This window comes from Martes martes, assembly GCF_963455335.1.
Source record: "Martes martes genome assembly, chromosome: 14".
NCBI lineage: Eukaryota > Metazoa > Chordata > Mammalia > Carnivora > Mustelidae > Martes > Martes martes.
This window is the reverse complement of record NC_137902.1, coordinates 74,499,068-74,524,015: the sequence shown is the minus strand read 5'-3', so window position 1 is coordinate 74,524,015 and position 24,948 is coordinate 74,499,068. Positions and strand designations below refer to the sequence as shown.

Below are 24,948 nucleotides of genomic sequence, written 5' to 3'. Positions count from 1 at the left end.
ATTTGCCTAAAGTCACTCTTCTTTCTAAATGGACTAAAGGCACAAATGTTGGGAGTTGAAGAGAGCTTAGAGAAGTCCTCCATTTGGAGGTAAGAGAGATTTCTGCCCTTACATCTTCCATTTGTAATAAGGAACTGAGGTCCACGGGGCGGAGAATTACAAATTGTCACGTGGTTAATGACGGAAGGGAATTCCAACATTCCAGTGACTTGCTAACGCAGACAGTAGAGGGGCCGTTTGCTTTACCACACTTACCATCGATGCCCCCCCTCCATGAACGTGGACAAAAAACATCAGCAGAAGGCAAAACAGAAATTTTAGCGAATGGTGACTTAGAGTTCAGAAATCAAAGTTTTTGGGATGTGTGTGCTATCACTGATGTCGAACAGCTTCCAATGTCATATTTATCGTTCGCTCTCTAGAAACCAGTGGTTTCCCCAGGTAGGCTGAGTGTTGCCAGCCACCAGCTTTCTCAGAAGTTCTCAGGTTAGGTCCCGAACTGAACGAGGGATGTCAATCATCATGTGACTTTTAATTAAAATCAGAGTATGGGTTTCAGGATATGTCAGTAACGAGCATGTGTCTGATGGAAAGTAGGGTATTTTTTCAACAGTTTGAGTCTCTTTTATACATATTGTATTGTACAGCTAAAGAAATTGCCTCTTTTTTTTTTAAATAGATTCTATTTATTTATTTGAGAGACAGAGAGAGAGAGCAAGCATGAGCAGAGGGGAGGGGCAGAGGGAGAAGCGGGCTCCCCGCTGAGCAAGGAGCCCAATGCAGGACTTGATCCCAGGACCTGGGGATCATGACCTGAGCCAAAGGCAGACACTTAACCGAATGAGCCACCCAGGTGTCCCAATAAATTGCCTTAAAAAAAAATATTAAGTAGGGGTGCCTGGGTGGCTCAGTTGGTTAAGTGGCCACGGCTTGATTTTGGCTCAGGTCATGATCTCAGGGTCCTGGGATCAAGTCCTGGGGAGGGGCTCCAAGCTCAGTGGGGAGTCTGCTTGAGATTCTCTCTCCCTCTCTCTCTGCCTCCTCCCACTCTCTCTCTCAAATAAATAAATAAATCTTAAAGAAAAATACTAACTACAAAGTGAAACTGATTGCAGCTTTCTTTTTTTTTTTTTTTAAGATTATTTATTTATTTGACAGACAGAGATCACAAGTAGGCAGAGAGGCAGGCAGAGAGAGAGGGAGAAGCAGGCTCCCTGCTAAGCGGAGAGTCCGATGTGGGACTCAATCCCAGGATCCCGAGATCATGACCCGAGCCGAAGGCAGAGGCTTAACCCACTGAGCTACCCAGGCGCCCTGACTGCAGCTTTCTATCCCTGAGTCAGATCTTCTTATAACTACCCCCATCCCCAGCCAACAAGTCAAATTTTAAAACCCTTAATGGTCTGTTCCAGGCTCTGTGGACAGAGCTGTAATGTGGCTCCTGCTCTCACGAAGCCTACATTCCTGTGGGGGGAGGACAGCACAAAACAAGACATATTCTTGGGAAGAGTGCCAAAGACAGGCACACGCAGGTCACTACACTGCGCTACTGAGAGACTTTTTCACGTCCCTGAGTCTCCCTCCATGCCTGAGCCTCAGGGATGCTGTGGGGATGCCTTTGAACACATTACTTGGTAACTCAAAAACCTGAGACATTTAATGCTTTTGGAGATTGCAAAATTGGCCTGAATACGAAAACGTTCCTGGAGTCCAAACCATCTCGCTGAAATAGCACATAAATATTTTCCCCCGTTTTTCTCATTTCAAAGACCTCCCCCCCACAAAAAAGACTTACGTTATAAATTTATTATAAAGGACGAAGGCATTTTCCAAATTTCCTTCTTCCAAATACACCGACGCCATCCTCTCCATCTCCACTCCAGATCTAAAATAACGGCGCGGAGTGATGTCTTCTGTGACGGTAATGTTACACCCGAGCTTGCTGAGGGCTCGGACTCTCTCTTCTGGGCTCAGGGAAACATCTGTGTGGTCAGGCATAGCAGCTAACTTTTTCTGCAAAGCAAAAATGGAATCTCTGAGTAGACATAGGAAGTGAACAGGACTGAAATGACAGGTGTATTTTCCGTACTGAATCCCCGACACCAGTACCTAAGGAAGGTGTTTAGTAAGAGTTCATGGTAACAATGAAAGTGAAATCTTTGGGCAGAAACACATGGCTTCACACCAAAAAGACACGCATGTCTAGGATAAACACACTTTTGTGTTGGGGGCAACCCTCCTTTTAGGGTTCAGGGTACCATGCTATGCCAGTTCCTGGGTATGCAAATGTTTTAGGTCATTTTAAGTAAAGTATCACTAAGCCTTGTGTCTTCATGGCTATTTCCATTCTGGCCCATGTGAAGCAGGCCAACAGGCAGACTCTTGCCTGGGTAGGGCTCACGTCCTTCCCCCCTGAAGGGTCTCCAAGAGACGGCCTGCAGTCAAAGTTACTCTAAGGATTCAATTCTCTTCCAGAATATATCCAGTTTAATAAGAAGCTTTTAGGACCTCTGTGCTTCTTCACCCAGTGAATAAAACCCCATAAGTCCTCTTATGAAACCATAAGTCCTCTTCAATCCTATGGATACCTCCTATTTCTTTTTTAACATAAAAAGACTCTTGGACCTGCACATAATAGAGTACATTAATAGGCACGGTTAATTAGTCCCTGACTGAGAAAATAATGGAAATCATTACTAAGAAAAAGTCAGTGATGTTAAGGCATACATTTGTATTTTATTCATGAAAATAGCGTCTGTACACATTTGGGAAAACACAGAACGTACGCATCCAGGATAATTGTTCCGTGATTCAGCGAAAAGGTCAGTGCTTTGGAAAGGCAAAAATGTCAACATTTTTTTTTCCTGTTAAAGGCTGTAGAGCAAATATTTGGGGCTTTGTAGACCTTAGAGTCCCCATCACAACTACTTAGCTCTGCTGAGGGACAAGCAGCCACAAACAACATGTAAGCAAAGGATCCTGGTTCTGGTTTTAAAAATGTTTTCAAAGCAAGTAGGTGACTTTGGCGCTCAGACCACAGTCTGCTGACCCCAACTCTAGACCACTGCATCTCCAAGCACGCTCTATGCACCAGCAGTATCAGCATCAACTGGGAGTTTCTTAAAAGTAGAGTCCCCAGGCGCCTCGGTGGCTGAGTGGGTTAAGCGTCTGCCTCCAGCTCAGGTCATGGTCCCAGGTCCTGGGATGGAGCCCCCAGTCCAGCTTCCTGCTCAGCGGGGAGCCTGCTTCTCCCTCTGCCCCTCCCCCTGCTCCTGCTTTTTCTCTCTCTCCTCTCTCTCTCTCAATAAATAAATAAAACCTTTAACAAAATGTTTAAAAAAGAAACCTCCCAACAGGCCTCCCCTGTCATCTACAGATTGGAGGCGGGCTTGAAGAACCCAGGGTTGAACTTACGTTCCCCGAGGCACTGCAGCATGCTGCCCGTTTGGGAAATGCTGCCTTAGACCCCTCTCGCATCCTTTGATGAACAGGAATGGAATTAGCCCAGAGCAAATTTAGCTCCCGGAACTGCCTCTGTCCGTCAAGGGCAGCACCTTTGATTAAAAGGTCTGTAGAAAGTTAAAGAAGAAATCCAGGTGGAATGGATTTTAGTCTGACCAGGACTGATCCAAGCCATCAGGACAGGCTACAGAGTCCCGTGTGTATAGCTCTTTTCATACCCGGGAAGGGGGCCACTGTGATGGTAATTCTGTAGCAGACAGAACCCTAGAGACCTGGAATTATTTTTTTGTTTGTTTCTTTTTTGTTTTTTTAAGATTTTATTTATTTATTGGAGAGATCCGATGACAGGGCTTGATCGCAGGACCCTGCAATCATGAACGGCTCCATCCCAGGACCCTGAGATCATGACCTGAGCCGAAGGCAGACGCTGAACCCATTGAGCCACCAAGGCGCCCTGATTCTTGTTTCTAAAGGTGAAGTCTACAACCAACCTCGGAGGCATAAACCTGTTCTCCTCCCTGTTTCCTTCTCCCCGAGGAGGCTGGGGTCCTCAGGGCCTGGGCTTCCCAGCCCGGAAGTCTCCAGCGATCCCTCCCAGGACAAGGTGGCAAGTTCGATTTAGAGCGGAAGGAATAAGGAGACTTTTGAGTGTCCCAGTGTCTGTCTCCAGGGCCAAGTGATAAAGAATAAAACAGACACTGGATTTTCGACCTTGGCGTCTTCAATCAATTCTCACTTGGTCCAGAATCGTGAGAACAGGGAGTGTTGTGACTGCACACAACACCCAGCCCCGCCTCTGGGACCTCACCTTACACGAAGGCACACTTCCTTCTAGCCAGACCCGGCTGGGCTGCTCCTCTGGTTTTCGAAAAGACTTTCTAATTTCTGAGAAGCTGCTCGAGGCCTCCCCTCCTCAGAAGCCGGAATGGAAGCTGGCGGCGTCTCAGCCTCAGGCCTGAGCGTGGGCGACTTGTCCAAGGGAGAAGCCCGGGTCAGGCAGCCACACCACGCGCACCTGTCGCTCCCGGCAGCACTCAGGGAAAATGCTGCTATTCGACCAAGGATAAAGGCGTCAATGGCATCAGAAAATGATCAGCAAAAAAACTATGGGAATTAGCACATTTTCCAAAGAGGGTTTCCAGGTTCCTACACGTGCAAAAGTAATTGGTCCAGTCTTTGTTACCAAACAGTCTGCACTGAATTATAATTATTTGTGCGCAGTGTCCATGTTCCCCCCAGGATGTAGCATATTCCTTGCGGCACAGACAATCATCAATACATGTACCAAATAAAGGAGGAAGAAGGAAACAAACAGGTGCGATGTGATTATAACTAGATTTTACTTGGAAGTGAAAATAAGATTTATTTTTCCTCTGTGGAACAGTCTTATCCTTTCCAGATTCAAAAGTGATCTCAGAAGTAAATGGGGAAAGAGCCTCACGTCTTCATCGATCTATAAAGTCGGGTTTGTGATATCTTACAAAATACAAAATCTCCCGATGAAAAAGCCTTAGTGTTCGTTTGACAGTGACATGTCTACTAACATTTTAATCATGGCTACCTAGTGTTCCGGAAAACACGTAAGACACGCCAAAAGGATGATCCCTTCCTCTGTGGGTGGGATCCCCCCCACAGTGCCCCGACAGCATGGGGTCGGAAAACAAAGAAGTTCCTACAGTTCTCCACTCCTCGTCCTCTCAAAGCAACTAAGCATCTGCGAAGGACGTTCCTGGCAAAGAGGACGTGGGTCATAACCTATTTCAGAGCAAGAACCAGGCCTTCCATTTCTTTCTTTCTTTGTTTTTTTAAGATTTACTTATTTGACACAGAGAGAGAGAGAGCAAGCACAAACAGGGGGAGTGGGAGACAGAGAAGCAGGCTCCCCGCTGAGCAGCGACCCCTATGCAGGGCTCGACCCCAGGACCCTGGGATCATGACCTGAGCCGAAGGCAGATGCTTAACCACTGAGCCACCCGGGTACCCCCTCCATTTCTCTGTGATCTGGGGCTAAAGCTTTGCACGGGCAGGTGCCGGCCGTCAGGAGAAGGCTAACGATCATAACAGCTTCCCCTGATCAAGCCCCCATGATCGGCTGCGAACATTAAAATCATTGTTCCCAATGGCTGTAATGTGCAAAGTAGAAAAACGGGGCCATGGAGGTTACATAATGTGCCTACATTCTCACCCAGAGAATGATCTGGGACACACAATATGTCCCTGCGATCCCAGGGCTCCTGTCATCCCTCCTAAGATGTAGCCAGAGAAGGGAGAATGAGAGTTTCGAGCGTGCGGACCTTTGCACTGCATCCCAGAGCAACACGGACCTGTCTCCCTTGGTCGTTCCCACACCGGGGAAGCTTCCAGGTTTTCTCCTTGAAGAAGCGGAGGCACAAAGGTTGAAGTCCCTGCTTACGAAGTCGACTCTCAAGTGCCCCTCCCCCGCCCTCTTGGAATCTAACCAGAGAGATTAAAATTTCGCACTTTTGTGGACAAAAAGAATTATTTTTAGTTCTAGCGAAGAGGGCTTTATTAGTCACTTCCTCAAAGGAGGGGACCGCACAGATGGATAAGAAGCGACAAGTGCTCAACTTCGTGAAGGGAGGGTGACTCATTTCCCATGTGACATGTTTCTGTTCTTCTTTTCGGGTTTTCAGGCTGCATGGAAGGTATGGGTTGGCGCTACCTACCAGAGAATTCACAGTAAACGGCGGGTCCATCTTGTCCTGTCCGCAGAATGAAGGGGTTCACTGTCTCTTCTCAATCACTTCATCTGTTTCAAAGACAAAAAGCAGAGCTATGGTTATTATTTATTATTATTCTTTTTATTTATTTATTTATTTTTTAGAGAATCCGAGTCTCAAATCTCAAACCCTGGGTTATTTCTGGCTCAGAATATAAACACTTCGAAATGACTTACATAACCTGAGTTTTTAGAGAGACTTTGGAAATCTCCTCCTGAAAATACAAAACGGCAGGTGGTTCGGTTTCCTTGAAAGCAGACCTTTGAAAACGGGGGTGGGACGAGACTTTGTGATTGCTTAGTGCACGGTGTGTCTTCTGGGGGCTTTCTTACTCAGAACTCCACGCAGGGTTGTGAAGTGGGTTTACTTTGTTCTTGCGGTCAAGAGCTTGGACGCTGGGGCAGTGGCCTCCTACACTGGGTGGAGTCGGTCTGGGCCTAGGCTAAGCTCTTCTAGTTGTGGAAGGTGGAATTGTAAGACAGCTCTTGGACTCCTGCCCCTCGGTCTCCAGGCTCCCTTTGAGTGTGCAGGAGACCTGTAACCGACTTCTAATCCACAGAACACAGCAGAGGTGAGGAAATACTTCTCCCATGTTTATGTTATGTCACGTAGCAAGGATGAAGAGATCTGTAGATAGATTAAGACGTCTGACCAGCCGGCACTGAATCAATCCAAAGATGATCCTGGGTGGGCCTGGCCTAATCAGGCGAGACCCTTCAAAGACTGAGACAGTCTCCCGCTGGCCTGGAAGACTCAGCCGCCATAAATAACTACAGCTGCAGGGACAAGAATTCTGCTGGAAATCATGTCAGTTTGGAAGAGCACCCTGAGCCTCAGAGGAGTCCCTAACCCAGGGCAGCACCTCCCTTGCTGCCCTGGGAGCTCCTGAGCAGAGAAGCTGGGTTATGCTGTGCCCAGACGCCAGACCCACAAAACTCGGAGATAATAAATGTACGGCGTCTTAAGCCATGACGCTTGTGGTGACTTGTAAAGCAGCACAAGAAAACAGGTGTGTCAGCTATGAGACTTTACGTACATTATATGGCCTTTTGTGGACAAGTGTTGTTGGGGAAAATAATGCGACCTATGTCATATTGATGCAATAAGGATGAGATGAGTTAGCAGAGGAAGTGCTTGGCATAGTTCCTAGCACAGTCAAGACTACAGAAGTGTCCGCTCTTACCAGAGTCTTTAGTTTGCAGTTGTAGAACCTGAGGCTCGGAATTACATGAATGTGCTCGGGTTCAAACAGTCCCTCCATGAATATTATCTCCTCTCTGACACTATTTGGGCTCACACTCCATGTCACCACTTCCCACTTCTAAATTTATTTTGGCTTTTCACTCCACAGATCATTTATGTGTTGCTGGACACAACTTCTCTTCAGTTCCTTACTCATGACAGGTGGGGTTTAACCTATGTTCATTCATTCCGATCATAGCATTCTGTGATTCTAGAGATCTCACCCGAAGATCATTCAACCCTTCTGGCTTTTTTTCTGGCCTGAATCCACGCCCAAGAAACCCTCCACGGAAAGTCACGTGGCATGTTCTACTCTTTCCCCTTCATCCCCTCTAGTGATGCCTGGAGTAGACAGGGAGTTGGTTTTTTTTTTTTTTTTGGTTTTGGTTTTGTTTTTGTTTTTTTAAGACAGAAACCACAAGCAGGCAGAGAGGCAGGCAGAAGCAGAGGGGGAAGCAGGCCTCCCGCTGAGCAGAGAGCCCGATGCGGGGCTTGATCCCAGGACCCCGAGACCACAACCCGAGCTGAAGGCAGAAGCTCAACCCACTGAGCCACCCGGGGGCCCCTAGACAGGGAGATTTAAGCTTGTAGCCTGCAGGAATGGCCGAGAAAGAAACGACCTGGGGGGAGCCACAGTCACAGTGTAGCTTAAAACCCTAATTAATTCTGGTATTCTGGTGTCGCAGAATGCAGGCAACATAATTTCGGGGAATTACGAGTCCTTGGTAAGAAGAAATAAACCAGGGAAAGAAAAGAAGAGGAGAGGAAAGAAGAGAAAAGAAGGAAGGAAGAGAGAGAGGAAAGGAAGGAAGGAGGGAAGGAAGGAAGAGAAAGAAAGAAAGACATTAAAACAGTTAAAGAGTCAGAACAAAAAGGCTTATGGGAAATTTGGGGCTGGGTCGGGGGAAGGGAGGGAAGGGGACAATGAAACACTAGTTAGTCATTGACTAGGGTCTTGCAGAAGCCTAGAGTTATTTTTTAGGGGTTGCTCAGATCCTTACATGGAGAACAAACAATTTTAACAGTGCTTCTTAAACTTTACTGTATCAAAAGTTATGCCAGTCTGGGGCTTTTTTAAAATACAGATTCCTAGAACTCACCCACAGGGCTTCTGAATCCAGTGGTTGTGAGCCCACCCATCGGTACTGATGTTTAGGACATGGTCCGGGGAAATCCAAACAAGACTGGCAGAGACGCTGTCTTTGGGAATGCATCAAGCAGGGCCCCTCGCTGCAAGCGAAGGCACCCACTCTTGAAATCACAAGATAATGGAAGATCACAGATTTCCAGGAGGGCCAGGGAAATGGGGATTGGAGGCTATGTCATCCCCCAAAATCACTCAGCGGCACTGGTGTGAGGGGAAGGAGGTCCCCCAGCTTCCCGCACAGCCACCAGCTGCCGTGTCTGGTTTGATGTCACCAGTTTCTAGTTCAAAGTATGGGATGGAGTTGTGTGGCTGGCAGAGCCTAGGTCGCATGCCCGCAGCCGGGCACCGGAAAATGCAAATGCCCAGCCCTTGACACTTCCTCGGGAGGCCGTGGGATGGGCCCAGGGAGAGAAGGTTCCGGGTGGCCAGGCCCAGGTGCCCAAAAACAATGACCAGCGGGCACAAGACTCAAACCAACTTTTCTGTAATGAGCTTCTGAATGTACAAAATGCATAATCCAGTATATCTTGAACACGGGCTTTAATTAACTTGCCATAGATGCAAACCCATCACTATTCACGCCCGCACGGGAACTTACCTGTAATTCACCAATAGAAACCGACTCCCCTCAAATCTAAGACGGAAGAAGTTTATAGATGAGTCGGTCAACTCATTTCTTTGAACCATGCACTCCTCAGAGGGAGCGGTCTTGCCTGAATTTGTTTTTTAACCTCTGATCCTAGCATCTATTAGTTCCAACACAATCTGTTACCCAAGTCAACATAGCCAGTGACGTTCTCTAGACCAGTAGCTGTCCAGGTGTGCGGCAGGATCCCCAAGACCCCAGTGAGGGGTGTGCAAGGTCAGCATTATTTTCTTAATATCCCTCAGACGTTATTTGCTCCTTTACCATCTATCTGTCATAGTTCTGCAGCGGAGATGTCCAGAGGGGGGACGGCTAACCGAGTGCTTATTTGCATATCCCTGTCAACGTCTGCTTCAGTTTTTAATACAATAAATATAAATCCATAGAGCCCATACAGGCAAAGCTTGTGAGGATCCTTCATAATTTTTAAGAGGGCAAAGGGGTCCCAAGTCCAAGACGTTTGAAAAACACTGCTTTAGGGTTGGCTGGGTGGCTCAGTGGGTTAAGCCTCTGCCTTCAACTCAGGTCATGATCTCAGGGTCCTGGGATCGAGCCCCGCATCGGGCTCTCTGCTCAGCAGGGAGCCTGCTTCCCTTCCTCTCCCTCTGCCTGCCTCTGCCTACTTGTGATCTCTGTCTGTCAAATAAATAAATAAAATCGTTAAAACAATGCTTATTGAAAAACACTGCTCTAGACCAACTATGCAAACAAAACAAAACAAAACCTCGCCATGTGACTTCAATCTAAACACCAAAAGTGTGGTCCAGAAGAATCTAAAAGGGAAAAAGTACATGTTGAGTGTCACCTTCCGTTGGTGCTACTGCGGTCCTACTAAAATAATTTTAAAAACTGAGGGCAGGGGCTCCTGGGTGGCTCAGTCGGCTAAGTGTCCGACTGTTGACTTAGGTTTCGGTTGTGATCAGAGGGTCGTGGAACTGAGCCCCGAGTCGGGCTCTGTGCTCAGCTCTGAGTCTGCTTGTGACTCTCTCCCCCTCTCCCTCGGCCCTTCTCCTCTCTAAAATAAATATATAAATATTAAAAAAAAGAAAAAGAAAACTGAGGGCACCATGGGAGGTGCCTGACCTCACAGACCCTGAGACCCAGAAAAGCAAATGCTACACACTGCCTGTATTTGCGATATCCACTCTTTTTCTCATAGAAAAACACAACTGTTAGCTGATATATAGCGGCCCTGGTAAAAACCTACATTTTTCCAGCCTGCCTTGGCCTTCGATGTGGCCGTGTCCCCAAGCCCTGCCAGCGGGGTATGAACAGAAGTACTGTGATCAAAGTCTGGATCCTGCCCCTAGAGAAAGGGACCTGGCCTCCCCCACCCACTGGGGCCCTTCCTGCCCGCTGGGACGCGGCCACGCAGGTGCACGAAGACAGGAGCCCGCGGCATGGCAAAGCAAGAAGAGAGAGGAAGCCCTCCAGGTTGTTCACACTCAGACCGGGACAGAGACAAACGTCTGTCTTGTGCAATACTGTGTCTTGTTTAGGCAGCTGGACTTGCATCCCGACAAACGCAATAGTTTAACCTAGAAAGGGTGATGCAGCATAGCCCGAGGGAGACCGTGGCCGACACCGGTAAGGAAACAGGTATCCTCCATCAGGGGGATCACGTCCTCCATGACATCCCCAACAGTCGGCTTGGCTGCCTCCACGCCTTTGCCCTGGGTGCAGGCAGTGGCAGAAACATCCTCCTCCCTCCTGTGACCTCACAACTCACCCAAATCCTGCCCAGCCAGGGAGAGCCTGCATACCCAGCCGGAAGTTTCAGACTTCTTCCGATATTAAGCTACAGCCCCGAAGGCAACATTTGATTGTTATAAATGCTTAATTTGGTTGTTACAGAAAACTTTAAAAATTCTAAGTTAGTTATCAATATTTAAAAATTGGGAGATTTCATATAAAAATTCAGGTTTTAGCTTCTCCTAAAAAAACAAAAACAAAAACCAGAGGATCTGGCGCCACTGGGCCCAGTACTTGGGACATTTGTTTTTATCTTCTATTGTGAGTTTAAAACAGTGCCTGCTACGCATACATATTTGTTGTGTGAATGAGGAAGCAGTTCCCTTAAAGTCTAGAGTATACTCTCCGTCACATTCCCAGACATATAACAAAAATTTGGTAAATTTTTGGATCTAAATCTGTGCCAAAATATGTCCCCGAAGTACCTGGGTGGCTCAATCATTAAGCGGCTGCCTTTGGCTCAGGTCATGATCCTGGGGTCCTGGGATCGAGACCGACATCAGGCTCCCTGCTCAGCGGGAAGCCTGCTACTCTCTATCTCACTCCCCCGACTTGTGTTTACTCTCTCGTTGTGTCTCTCTCTGTCAAAAAAATAAATAAAATCTTTATAAAAAAAAATATGTCCCCCAAATGCACTAGCCTTCAAGAATTTACAGGTAGCTCATTTAATTCTCTTAACACATGTCTGTTCATTAATTCAGTCACATATTCATTCAACAAACATCAACTGGACATCTAGGATATACCAGGCATTGTTCCAGGCATGCGGGACATGAACAAAACTGGCAAAGATTCCTGCCCCTTGTGGAGTTTACATTCTCATTGGAAGAGATAGGTAAACAATAAACCTTTTAAATATATTGTATAATAAGTTAGAAGGTAATAATGTGCTTTTGAAAAAAGAAAAAGAGCAAAGGGAACGAGGAGCCCCATGGAGGGGGTAGGCTGGGCAACAGATGACAGTATGAAACAGAATTTTCAAGGTAGGTCTTATCTGAAGCCAAAAATGAAGCAAGGGCTTGTAGGAGATGAGGGAGAGGAGAGAGATGGTGCAAAGGCCCTGAGGTAGAAGCATCACGTGCTTGAGAAAGGGCAAGGCAGCTGGCTGGAGTGGCCCGCCAGCCTGATGCTGGCCGCACCACGTTCTTGTGCTCCTCGCTTGTCAGCAAGGATTGTGGGAAGCAGGCCAATAATGACTTTAGGTGCTAAAGATAAGATAAACACTGAAATTTGGAGGATCAGAAATAAACACCAGAGAATGTCGAAGGCAGAGGGGAAGTACTCGGCATCATGCACCAGTAACACCTAAGTTCCCTTTGGAAGTGGGGGCTCCAGGGGCACACAGCAAAGGCAGCCTCTGTGGCCGGCCTGGCTGGGCATCCTGGCTGCATCGTCCTCTTGCCACTCATCCTTCCTGGGCCCTCCCAGGCTCACCTCCCTCACGCACAACTGGGTTCATCACTTCGGAAGGGCCCACAACCTGTTGCAAACATTCACCAGGAAGACCCGCTACAATCCCTACTTGCTCCCTAACCTCCCTCCACCCCGGGGCGGGGGTGGGGAGGGACATTTCTGCGACTTCATAAATCTGAACCGCAGCCCACAGATACATTGAGGGTTCTTTCTGCTTTAGAGCCCCCTGTCTTCTTGCCTCGTCCTCCAGGCCCTTTTCCTCACTGTAGCCTCCAAAGACACACCACTTCCCTCTTTCCATGACTTTTTAAAGAGGTGGAGGGGGAGTATCTGACTTCTGTGAATCCGGGCACGCAAGGGATTGGGGAACCGGTCAAAACCATATATACTCACTGAAAACGCGGAGACCAACTCCTGTCCCTGCTGCCCAGCTAAGGGGGACCTCCTGGAACCAAGGGAACAATTCCCAACCACGCCCAGGGCGGATGGGACAGAAAGCGGGGTCTCGCTCAGGAGTGGCCTGGGAGGGAGCAGGACCCTTTCCTACCTGACGCCTCACAGCTCTGAGTTTGTGAGAGTTTATTCTCGCTCTGTGCCCACAGATTTACAGCCCAGGAGCAGAATTCCTTTTGAATTTTGGGTCCCAATGGGATGTCTCCCAATCTCAACTCTCCCCCTGCCGTCCCTGCAAGGCTATGTGAAAGCAGCTCTATGATGCTGCCTTTGCATTAAAAACCAGCTGCTGGGGGGGCCTGGGGGACTCAGCCGGTGAGGCATCTGTCTCCCTTTGGCTCCGGCCATGATCTCAGGGTCCCGGGATCGAGTCCCACATCGGGCTCCCTGCTCCGTGGAGAGCCTGCTTCCCTCTCCATTCTTTACCCAGCTTATGCTCTCTCGCTCTCTGAAATAAAGAAATAAAAATTTAAAAATAAATAAATAACTGGAAATAAAAACCAGCCACAGATAATGCCAAGAATGAAGGAGAAAATATCTTGCCTAGCACAGTGTTTATCTCATGACCTTTTACTTGCATGCCTTTAACTTTCCTTTTCTTTCTTTCCTTCCTTTTTTTTGTGGCTAAGCTTAGAATTCTGATCCACTTCCATGCACACAACCATATTTTCCTGAATACAGGGGGTGTCTACCGGACAGTGAGCAGCCTCCTCTGGGAGCCAGCCCAGCGGAAGAGGCAGCGAGGTGAGCTCCCGGGCGCGTCCTTCGCTCGCGGGTGCTCCCCTGGACCAGAATGCCTCGGCGAACTGGAAAAGCAGGCGCGCCCTGCTGGCGGGGAGAGAGGCTGGGAGCACCTCGTGCCACCTCCCAGGCTCTCACTTCTAATTGGCCAACCAGCAGCCTTTCTTGTCCCCGCTGGGTTAGAGTTCATGTTTTTCAGGAACGACACGGTGCAATTTACTGTGGTGGAGAGAAATAAAGGAAGTGCTCGTAAGGGAGGCTGTGAGCTGCTGCGTCAGCATCTGATTTAGATAAAGGGGGGTATAGGGTCATTCTCACGCCTCAAAGGACAGGGACAGAGAGAGAGGAGTTTCCCAAGTCATTCTCTTGCAGGTTGGGACCGGCTTTAGAAAGGAAATGACCTAGATCCACACGTGCTGTTCACTTTAAAAGACTTAAAAATCCAGGCATTAAAACCAAAGATTACTTTCTCTTATCCTCATCGGTAAATATCTGCATATCAGAAATACGCTGATACACTGCCTTTACAAAAGGCTGATACATGTCTTTACAAATAAGACAACACCTTATTTGTTCTAAAACACGGGGAAGATAAATATGAAATCTGATAAGAATATTAGAAATAGCTTTATTGCATTTCCCCCCTATATTTGTTAAGTTCCCTACGGGAGTACCTACCAGATGTCAGGTTCTCGTCTTACCCCTAGAGGGGTAGTCCAGATTAAACACACCACAGCAGTGTGGTTTAGATTAGATCAATCAGCAAGAATGCAGTTAATACAGGAAAAGTGATTAAATAAATTCCGGCTCCAGTGCATGTTTTACATCACTTTAAGATAAGTCTAGGCTACACTGAAAGCTATCAAGTCTCACTTTGGTCATAAAGTAATTATTTCTCATAGCATAATAGGGTTTTGATCCTGACTCCAGAGGGAAGGGGCAGGGACCTTTGGCACCCACAGCTTGGGCTTTGGGGCCATATACACCAGTAGGAGAACCCAGTTTCCACCATTTATGAGTTGGGATTGCTATAACGTCTTTTTTTTTTTTTTAAGATTGTATTTGTTCAAGGGAAAGCACAAGCAGGTGGGGAGAAGCAGAGGGAGAGGGAGAAGCAGACTCCCCACTAAGCAGGGAGCCCAAAACAGGACTCGATTCCAGGACTCTGGGCTCATGACCTGAGCCGAAGGAAGCCGCTTAACTGACTGAGCCACCCAGGAGCCCCATGACACCTTACATAACCTTTTCTGTGTACTTTATCTTCCTCTATTAAATGCAGGAAGAGAACACCCTTCTAGAAGAATTCAGCTGAGCTTAAATATATGAGAAATATATACGTTAAGGTAAAACGTAAGGTAATAAACAGAAGTTCTATTACAGAACGGCAGCTGTTAAGCTGCTGAGTTTTACCCTACACCTATCCTCCTCTGAACTGTCACCACGGAAGATGTAAGGGCCATTGTTTGGGACACTCCCAGGATTCTGTAAGATATTGCCTAAGTGATACGGGGTTTCTCTGGCAACATAATGAACTCTTCAGCTTTGTAATTCCAATGGCAAAAGTAGTGATTCCGCATCACTAAAATAATAATAACACAGTTTTGTAAGATTTAACCACTTTCGAATATCCAAGATACTGCAGTCTTCTTTGATTAAAATATAATTACTGCTCAACTCTTGCTTGATGAGTCAACCTTATTTCAGTGTACCTGCCCATAGCCATGCTTTCCTCCATTTCTCATTTGCTCTTGTCTAGAAAATCAACTAAAAAAGAACTGCTTTACCAAACTTCTGTCTGACTTCAGTCTTTCTGTCCTTTTAGTTTTAGATCACTGATGGAATAATTTACACTTATTTGTAAAATTACAGTGAAGACTGGACATGGGTCTCAAGGACACGGATCTTTCCCCCCCCCCCTTCCAGTGTTATAAGAGTAAGGTAAGTTCTGGGCAGGTGAGGGATTACTGTTGTACTATACATCACCTTTAATACAGCAAAAAAGCTATCATTATCATAATACGGACTATGAACAGGAAGCTTTCCTTCCCTGGGTAACTGGAAGAAAGCACTAACCCTCACCAAAGCCTGAACAAATAGAGGGCATTTGAGCCTAGAGATAAGACGTGCAAACTCCAGGGTCAGACCACCTGGGTTCATATTCTGACTCCAACCACTAAATGTAGGATTGAAGCTTCTGCAGCTGCAAAGTGGGGTTGAGACCAGTAAGTAAGGTAAAAGCTCTCGATGACCGTCAAACAGAGAGCACGATGCTTGGTGCTAAAGAAAGACCACACCATTACCTACATGTTACAGATGCGGCAACAAGAGTCCAGAACAGGTAAGCAACTGAGCAAGTGGTGGGGCAGGGACTCAGGACTAGGTGCACAGATCCCCGAGTTCAGGGTCAAGCAGCATGAGATAGTCAATGGTGAAAATCAGGGCAAGGTCAGATCCTTGGGGCTTGGATAAGGATGGTAGGATTTACTGCAGAAATGAAAACTCATGCCTTTGAAATCATCTAAGCCACGCATATACATGGAGGTGGCTGGTGGTGTGGAGAGTTGGGGGAACTGGGGAGAAACTTCTAACTACTGACTGGATTGTTTTAATGGTTCCTGGAATATTCAGGTTTTCTGCTTTCTCCTGGAGTCCGTTTTAGTAGCTCAAGTTTTCTATTTTTTTTTTTTTCCCGTTTTATCTGTTTGTCAAATGCAGATAGTCAGTGTTCTCTTCGGGTGTTTTAAATTATTAATGGGTCCTGGGGCGCCTGGGTGTCTCAGTCGGTTAGGTGTCGGACTTCTGGTTTCGGCTCAGGTCCTGATCTCAGGGTTATGAGTTCGATCCCCACGCCGTGCTCCATGCTCAGCTCGGAGTCTGTTTTAGATTCTCTCCCTCTCCCTCTGCCTTTCCCCACTCTCTGCCCCTCCCCCTCCTCCCGGCTTTCTCAAATAAGTAAATAAATAAAATCATTTCAAAACAATTAATTAATTAATTGGTTGGTAGTTATAGCTCCCTTTTCTTTCCTAATATAAATTATTTGTGAATTTTCCTCTTTCTTTCTGGGTTAACATTGTCATAAATTTCACTACTTCATCGATGATTTCCAAAGAATCAGCTTCTAGGTTGGTTTATCTTTGCAACCTTATTTGATTAATTTCTGTTCTTATTTTTATTATTTCATTACTTTCACCATCTTTAGAATTAAGATACCACTTCATTTCTAGCTTCCTGAGGATTGTTCCTCATTTTCTATGGTTTATGATTTTTCTGCAAGGGTATTTAAGCAGAGAAAAGAGAGAAATGAAATTTTACTTCGGCATTACAAATATCTGATTCATAATCTTCTCTCTGCCAAGGAAAGAAAAGGGCATTCATTCCCTTCACTTGTTTTTTAGTCTGTGGACTGACCACCTGGAATATGGAGTTGAGACATTCAGACACATAATTATTCTACCAAGACACAGTTCAATTCAGAATACATGCTGGTTTTTAATGTACGTTCTAAATTGTGGTATTCAAAAGGCATTTCACATGCTCATAAATGTGCTAATTTCAGATTCTGGTTTTTTTTTTCTCTTAATGAGATGATCCAATTAATATGCATCATAAAACACTTAGAAAATGAATCTGGGGTGTCGGGGAGAAATCCACATTTGTACACAATTATTTTGTCATCTTAAATCTGTATGAGCACGTTAATTTTGTTATTCTGCTGTTGAGGTACTAAAATTTCCTGGAAATTATCCCTTCTAAAAATAAGCCCTCCAAAAATAAATAAATAAAAATAAGCCGTCACTAAGCTTTAATGAATCCTTTAACACGCTTCCTTTTTTTTTTTTGCTGCAATAAGCCTGCAACAAAATACTATCCAGGGGTTATCTAATTCGATGAAGCATAATGAGTCAGAATAAATTTTTAAAATAATCTCATTTTCTTGCCTGCCAGTCTCCTGAAGCTTGGAGCTACAAGGTCAGTCCTTGGGCATTACGAATCCATTTTATTTAATTTTCCTAAGTTTCCTAAGGACAGTCCGTGACCAGGATGAATCGAGCCCAGCACTTCTACTCCAAAGCAAAAGCTGTCCTCGAATACTTCTTGACAAGTCTTTCTCCGACGTTCCCCGACCACAGGAATTTTAAGTGTTCCACATGTTCCTGTGGATCGCAGCAATCACATTTTCGGTTTTGTTCTAGACAGTCTCTTCGGTGCAGTGGACCAAAGCGAAATCAGCTGTGTCCTTCCACAGCCGTGCCTGGTGGTCCATTTTAAAATGTTTAAGGAGTCCCTCATGCTGCCGGTGTGGTTGGCAAGCGCCCGGCCGGCTGCTGGGCCTCTGGGCTCACCACTCACTTCCTAGTTTCCTGCCCTGTCGCCGACATCCTCTACCCTGACGTGAAGTTTCCCCTGAGTGTGGTTCCTGGGCCACCTGCACCGTAATTCCCTGGTAGAGAAGGAGAGTGCCTGTCACAGGAAAACAGATTTCCAGATGCCACCGAGTCAGATTTTCTGAGGAGAGTGCCCCACAAATCTCTATTTTTATCAAGCATCCCAGCAGATGCACAAGGAAACCTGAGGCTCACTACATCAGATCAAACCGCTGTAAGACGGCTACAAACACCCCCTAAAAGCCTGGCCTTCATCAACCGCCTATTCCCTACTGCAGACCGAGCTCCTCCTCTGTGATGTGGAGGGGTCCCCCCACAGCTGTCCTCACCCTGCTCTCAACTATTAATTTTCTGTCTTTTCCGTTAACGTATCTTTATCTCATGAGACATGTTTTTTCATGACTCGAACCGACGCTGCATTCGAGCGTTCGCACCGTGTCTTCAAATGTCTTCCATCCCCGTCTGCCAGGACACCCAACTGTGCTTCCTCACATCTTTCCTACGAGCAGTCCTGGCTCCAAGTAAATCCAGGCCTTCATTTATTTGTACAACATTATTTATTCGCCGATAGTGTGTGCTAGGAGTTAGAGTAACAACGGTGACCAAGGAGACCGATCATATCCAATCTTACGACATGAACATTCTGCTAGGGGCAGGGTGAGGCAGAGATGTGTGGGAACTGCTACAAAGACAAAATACAGGAAAAAGAGACAGTTGTGCTTTTTTTTTTTTTTTTTTTGTTTTTGTTTTGCCAAAAGATACCTCAGACACAACAGTGCGTCTTCCTCAGTGCAGGGGGAGGCAATGTTTTGCCCCATTATTACTGATGTCAGCTTTGATGTCTTGTTTGAATCACGTCTGCCAGCTTTCTTCCCTGTAAAGATACTATTTTCTCCTTTGTAATTACAAAGTATCTTGTAGGGAATTACTTAGAGAACCTGCAAATGCACCTTGGCGCACTAATTGTAGCATCCAAGATGATTCTCGCCTGAACAATGATTGCTATAGCATCTGAAAATAGTGAATTTTCTATTTCTAGCTTCCCTTCGACACTTCTTAGTTCAGGTGGCATTTTTGGTCAGATGTTGTTTCGTTTTTGTGCAAAATGCTTCAATTTCAGCCTGTTAAATGGTTCCATCTCTTCTTTATTGTATCTGGATTTTTCATCTTTTTAAAAAACATTTTATTTGTCTTTTTGAGAGAGACAGAGAGAGAGCATGAGCAGTGGAGAGGAGGTAGAGGGTGAGGGGGAAGCAGACTCCCCCACTGAGCAAGGATCCTAATGAGGGACTCGAGCGTAGGACCTAGAAATTGTGACCCGAGCTGAAGGCGGACACTTAACTGACTGAGCCACCAGATTCACGAATGCCAAAAAAACTCCAAAAATTGTGTCCACAGATCTTTTCCGCCAGTAATTTTATGGTTGGATGTTTCTGCATAAATATCTTTGATCTGTGTGGGAATTGATTTTTGTAAAGAGTGAAACAAGGCTACAGTTTTCTTTTACCACTAGGTGAAATGGCCCTGAATCTCCTCCATCACACTTAGCTTCTTTTTTAACTCAAAACTCTGCCCCATAAGGTGATCTGCCCAAACTAGGCACTTAGTACCTAGGTATTACATTAAAGGAGTCTCAGGGGCGCCTGGGTGCCTCAGTGGGTTAAGCCTCTGCCTTCGGCTCAGGTCATGATCTCAGGGTCCTGGGATCGAGCCCCGCATCGGGCTCTCTGCTCAGCGGGGAGCCTGCTTTCCCCCCACCTCTCTACCTGCCTCTCTGCCTGCTTGTGATCTCTCTCTCTGTCAAATAAATAAATAAAATCTCAAAAAAAATAAAATAAGTTAAAGTAGCTGGTTACACCTCAATAAGCTGAAAAAAAAAAAACAAAAGTCTTGCAGCAATGGATAAAGTCACAGAAGAGAGGAACTGGCACCCCACAGGATGGGAGGCAACCACGGGTGAGGAACCCCAGATCTGGACTGAGCCGTGAAAGGATCGGAGAAGGATAAATAGTTATTGAAGGAGATTCTGAGGAGAAGACGTAGACCTTGGAAGTTAAGGGAGCACACTGAGGTAGGGGAGCACAAGCAGGCAAAGATACCATCCATGCTGACGCTGACAGGAATGGCAGATGGCGGGTGCTTCTGACTTGCACAGAGGAAACTTCTCCCTCACCTCAATTTAATGGCACCAACATCTGATCAATTGCACAACACCTGGCGAGACCTGGAAATAGACCCCCTGCGTCTGCCGCCTCCCTGAAGTCCACAGCCAGTCTGCCACTGCGCGCACACACACACACACACAGACACACACACAGATGCGCGCACGCGCACGCATGCATGCATGCACGCTCATGGAGAAACATCAGACCCACCCAAAGGGAGGGAGTTTCCATAAAACAAATGGCTATTGCTCAGGGCACCTGGGTGTCTCGGCCGTTAAGCATCGGCCTTCCGCTCAGGTCATGATCTCAGGGTCCTGGGATCAAGCCCCACAGCTGGCTCCCTGCTCAGCAGGAAGTCTGCTTCTCCCTCTCCCACTCCCCCTGCTTGTGTTCCCTCTCGCTGTCAAATAAATAAGTCTTTGAAAAAAAAAAAAAAAACTGGCTATTGCTCTTTCGAAGTGTCAAGATGATGAAAGACAGAAACACTGAGGAATGGTTTCAAATTAAAAGAGAACACAGAGACCAGACCACAAGATGCCAGGCACAATCCTGGACCATAAGGACTCGGAGGAAATGCGAGTAAGAGCTGTGCATTAAACAGCAGCGATGGGACAGTATTACTTTCCTGATTTTGAGAACCACTGTGATTATGGAAGCTGTGAATATTTGGGGGAAGGAGGAGAAGGATATACAGAAAATCCATGTACTATTTTTGCAATTTCTTGGAAGTCTGACATAATTTTATTTATTTATTTTCAAAGTCTGACGTTATTGGGATGCCTGGGTGGTGAAGTCAGTTAAGCACCTGCCATCGGCTCAGGTCATGATCTCAGGGTCCTGGGATGGATCGAGCCCCACATCTGGCTCTCTGCTCAGCGGGGGAGCCTGCTTCTCCCTCTCCCACTCCCCTTGCTTTGTGTGCTCTCTCTCTCTTTCTGACAAATAAATAAATAAAATCTTAAAAAAATAAAAATAAAGTCTGACATTATTTTCAAATTTTTTTTTTGAAAATTTTATCTATTTATTTGAGAGAGAGAATGAGAGGAGAGAGCACGAGAGGGGAGAGGTCAGAGGGAGAATCAGACCCCCCGCCGAGCAGGGAGGCCCATGTGGGACTAGATCCCAGGACTCTAGGATCTTGACCCGAGCCGAAGGCAGCTGCTTAACCAACTGAGCCACCCAGGTGCCCCAAGTCTGACATTATTTTAAAGCATTGTTTTTAATGCTCAATTAGTACCTTAAAAATCCCTCAGAAAGGAAAAAAAAACAGCAAAAGGAAGAGTCTCCATCCCTTGCAACAGTTATAACATCAATTGCTTCTAAAGTGTAGGGAGCATCTGCAGAAAAATAAGAAAGAGACGGAGTTCAATAAAAATAAGTAAATGGAATAAACAAATCACAAGAGAAATATAAAGGACTAAGTAATGTGAAAAATGCTTCATTTCACTATTAATTAAGAAACCACAAATCTGAACAAGGTATCTTTACTGGATTGAAGAAAGTTTACATGATTGATCATACTAAATGTTAATGAGGATTGGAAGAAAAATTGGCATTTTTAAAATAATATGGATTCTTGTTGACCAAGCAATTCCGTATCTAAGATTTCCCCTTAGGCCAAATAACATAACACACACACACACACACACACACACACACACCCCTCTCTCTCTTTCTCCCTCTCATCTCAGCATGGTTTAAAAATATGAAAATTTAGGAAGTAAAAATAGCCATCAAAAGGGTGTTACTTAAAATAAAGACTATCTCTAGTTGATGAAGCCATTAGAAAGGGCTTACATCTACATACACCACACCAGGAAGATGTCCAAGATCTAGCAGCATTAAGCAGGAAAAAGACAACTGCAGTAGATTAGCATATAAAGCATGACTCCGTCCTTGGGACACTCACACTAATGTAGTTGATGTATACCAGTATTTGCAAGAAAAAAGTCTGAACAGCACACACACTGATTTCTCCCAGCTGTTCTCTCGAGGATGGGGTCATGAAGGCCTTTCATGTTCATTTATTCATTTCTGTGCAGTTTGTTCCTGGGAGGTATCCCTTCATAACCTGACAAATTATACTTTCATGATGCCTATCAATTTTGAGGAGCTAGCTCCAGATTTTAACCCTCGCCCTGCCAGGTTCCAGATGGGCAAATTTTGGTAAATTACTCTCTGAATCTGTTCCTCCGGTCCAAACAGAGCTTAATTGTGTCCTTCTTCGTGCACAATATTTCTAAGGTAGTGGATAATTGTAGTAGTTACTCAGGGGCCTTCTAAATCCAGAGGAGCTGGTCTGGCCTGATGGCGGAGCTGGGGGAACTCAGTGTTACACACATCACACGGAGCTGCTGGAAAGAGTAGGGAACTGGCTACAGACCTCCAGAAAGCCAGAGAAACCTGCTGCATAAACCCTTTAGAGTCAGTTCTGCCAAGTTCAATGCCCTAAGCGCCCCCGCCCCCTTACTCTCTTCTGCCTTTATGGTGACAAAAAGTTGGTTTGGTCCATCTCTCCCTTAATCCTCTGTTTCTGGACCAGATGCTGTGTGTCGGGATCACACGTGTCACACTTGTCTGCATCAGGTTAGTCCCCTGCTCAACAAAGCACACTGGTAACCTCGTGCCTACCAGAAGAAGTCTAGACACCTTTTCTTGGAGGCCCTGGAGGGCCAGAGATGTGCTGACCCCTTTTCTTGGGCACAAAGAGACTCTGTATTCCGCTGTCCCCCGGCGTCTGTTTCCCTCCTACTTCCCTCTTTGATCAAACCCTCTCTGCTCCATCCCAGCACCTGCCATTCAGCATGTGTGATGCTCCTTCTAGAAATGCCCATCAATCCTATGGTCTTCTGATTCCATCGTCCACAATTACTAAGAAAACAAAACACAGGATATAGTGCCATTATAAAAACTCCAAGACGGCCTTCCTGTATATGTTATTACTTAAAACTAGAAACACAAATCTGAATATGAAATCAGATCTAGCTCTTTGGGTTTCTTTTCTCTCCAAGTGTGGTTTACTGACCATCTGCACATCAGAATCCTCTGTGAAGGTGGTTAAAATGAAGGCTCCCCGGCCCCACCCAAATTTCCTGAATTATAAGTTGGGGGCTGGAGGCCGTTGCTTTTGGGAGACCAGTTTGAGACACCTCCCCCAGTTATCTATCTAAGTCTTTCAATAACCTTATACTTGGCAACAGAAAAATAACCTTTATGCCATAAGAATGTGATACCCATCTACGTGTCTATAAACCCCCCGTATTTTAATCTCATGGATTTTCCATTAACCAGAAAAACAAAGTTCCACCCCCACTCACGATTCCAAGTGATCTTCATCTTTTTTGTTTTGTACTCGCTTGATTCATTGAGCCATTTCTCTGACCCATTTTTACAAAAAAGCGCTGATTTCAGGCCTCTCTCTTCTAATTTTGTTCCACCCATCATGTCTATTTGCTTCTAATAAAGAAAACTTATCTTGGGGAACAATTCATAAGCCAGCCTTTCAAGGATGAAAGACTGGAGAAAGATCCTGAGTCACCCTATCAGAAGATGGCAGCATGAACCCACAGGCTTAAAGTCCTCTCTACGTCTCTCCTTCCTGGTTGAAATGCACATTTCCGGCGTTAAAAGCTCTGGGTCTAGCCACAGGATGAAGAGAAGCACATGGTTCTTAGACGAGCTAAATGCAGCCATAATGGCGATTACTGGTTCTAGTTTTCTTGCTGCCTTTAACTAAAAGGTGCACAGCTGATTGCTGTCCCAAGCCACTAGCTTCTGAAATATTACTCTCTCATAAGGGACCCACACTCAAGTTGCTTTCTGAGCACCCACCAAGGAAAACAGACCGGCCATGTTCACTCTGAGCCAGGAAGGGTTAATAATGAGTCCTCACAGGCCTCCTGTTTCCAAATTACCCAGAGATTTCATCAAGTCAAACAACTGAAATGAGTAATTCCTGACGTGTCTCTGAACAGATACCTCTTGTAGGAGGCTGAGTTGAACCTCTCGTTTGGTTACTATGATCCCACTGAGACGAAGGTGTAGCAAAGGTTTAAAAAACAAAACACCAAATCCACTGGAACTCAAATTCTTTTAATAAGGGCCTTTTTTTTTTCCTTTAAATTTAGAAAACATTTTTCTCTGGTGCCCTTACACTCCCCTGGGGAACAGGGCCACAGGGCATCTCGCTCAACCTCCTGACTTGCGTGGTACCCTAGGAGCTGTGGTGATAACCCCAGGCTACTGAAAAAGGGACGGAGAAGCCAGCCTGGTCCACGATTCACGCCCGCTGAATGTGCTAGAAACTGGAGGGCAGGTGTGGTGAGGAACAAAGCATGCACCTGTCCAGCTCCTCCCAACCCACAGGGCTTCCTGGGATCAAACCAGGTAGGAAGACTTTCAGGCTGAGCACAGCCACGGCTGGGGACCTTTGGGAAATCCCATCTGTATTTTCTTTAAATCAGATTTAAGCTCACAAAATTTAAAAACAGCTCCTTTAAAAGGCATTGAACTTTAGTTAAATAATCATGTATAATTGCTACGAAAAATTAAATCGAAGGATGCAATTTTTTTTTTTTAAAGACAAAATTTAAAAATTTTTCCTCAACTAAATAGCACCCATTAACTTTTCACAAGATCAGGGAAAGCTTTTGCCTCCTTAGAAAAAAGCAATACCAGTTACAGACTTCTGGAAGATATGTAGGAGAACAAAGAATTACGAGAACGAATGTAATTGTAAAATATTGAAGTCAGTGGCGACGTGTTCCCCCCGAAAGAAGCTCTGGCGGAATTTTGGATTTTT

General features: G+C 45.8%; 1 protein-coding gene across 2 annotated transcripts in view; it reads right to left on the bottom strand.

Moving 5' to 3' along the window:
* The window catches only part of STAMBPL1 (STAM binding protein like 1), a 47,507-nt gene that overhangs the window by 16,487 nt on the left and 6,072 nt on the right, over positions 1-24,948 (bottom strand). For both annotated transcript variants that reach the window (XM_080823662.1, XM_080823661.1), the window contains exons 2-3: positions 6,150-6,232; positions 1,796-2,013 (exon numbers count right to left, since the gene is read on the bottom strand). In XM_080823662.1, the coding sequence (XP_080679788.1) occupies positions 1,796-2,013; positions 6,150-6,179 (248 nt within the window). In that variant the 5' untranslated portion in view covers positions 6,180-6,232. The remainder of the gene's footprint in view (positions 1-1,795; positions 2,014-6,149; positions 6,233-24,948) is intronic.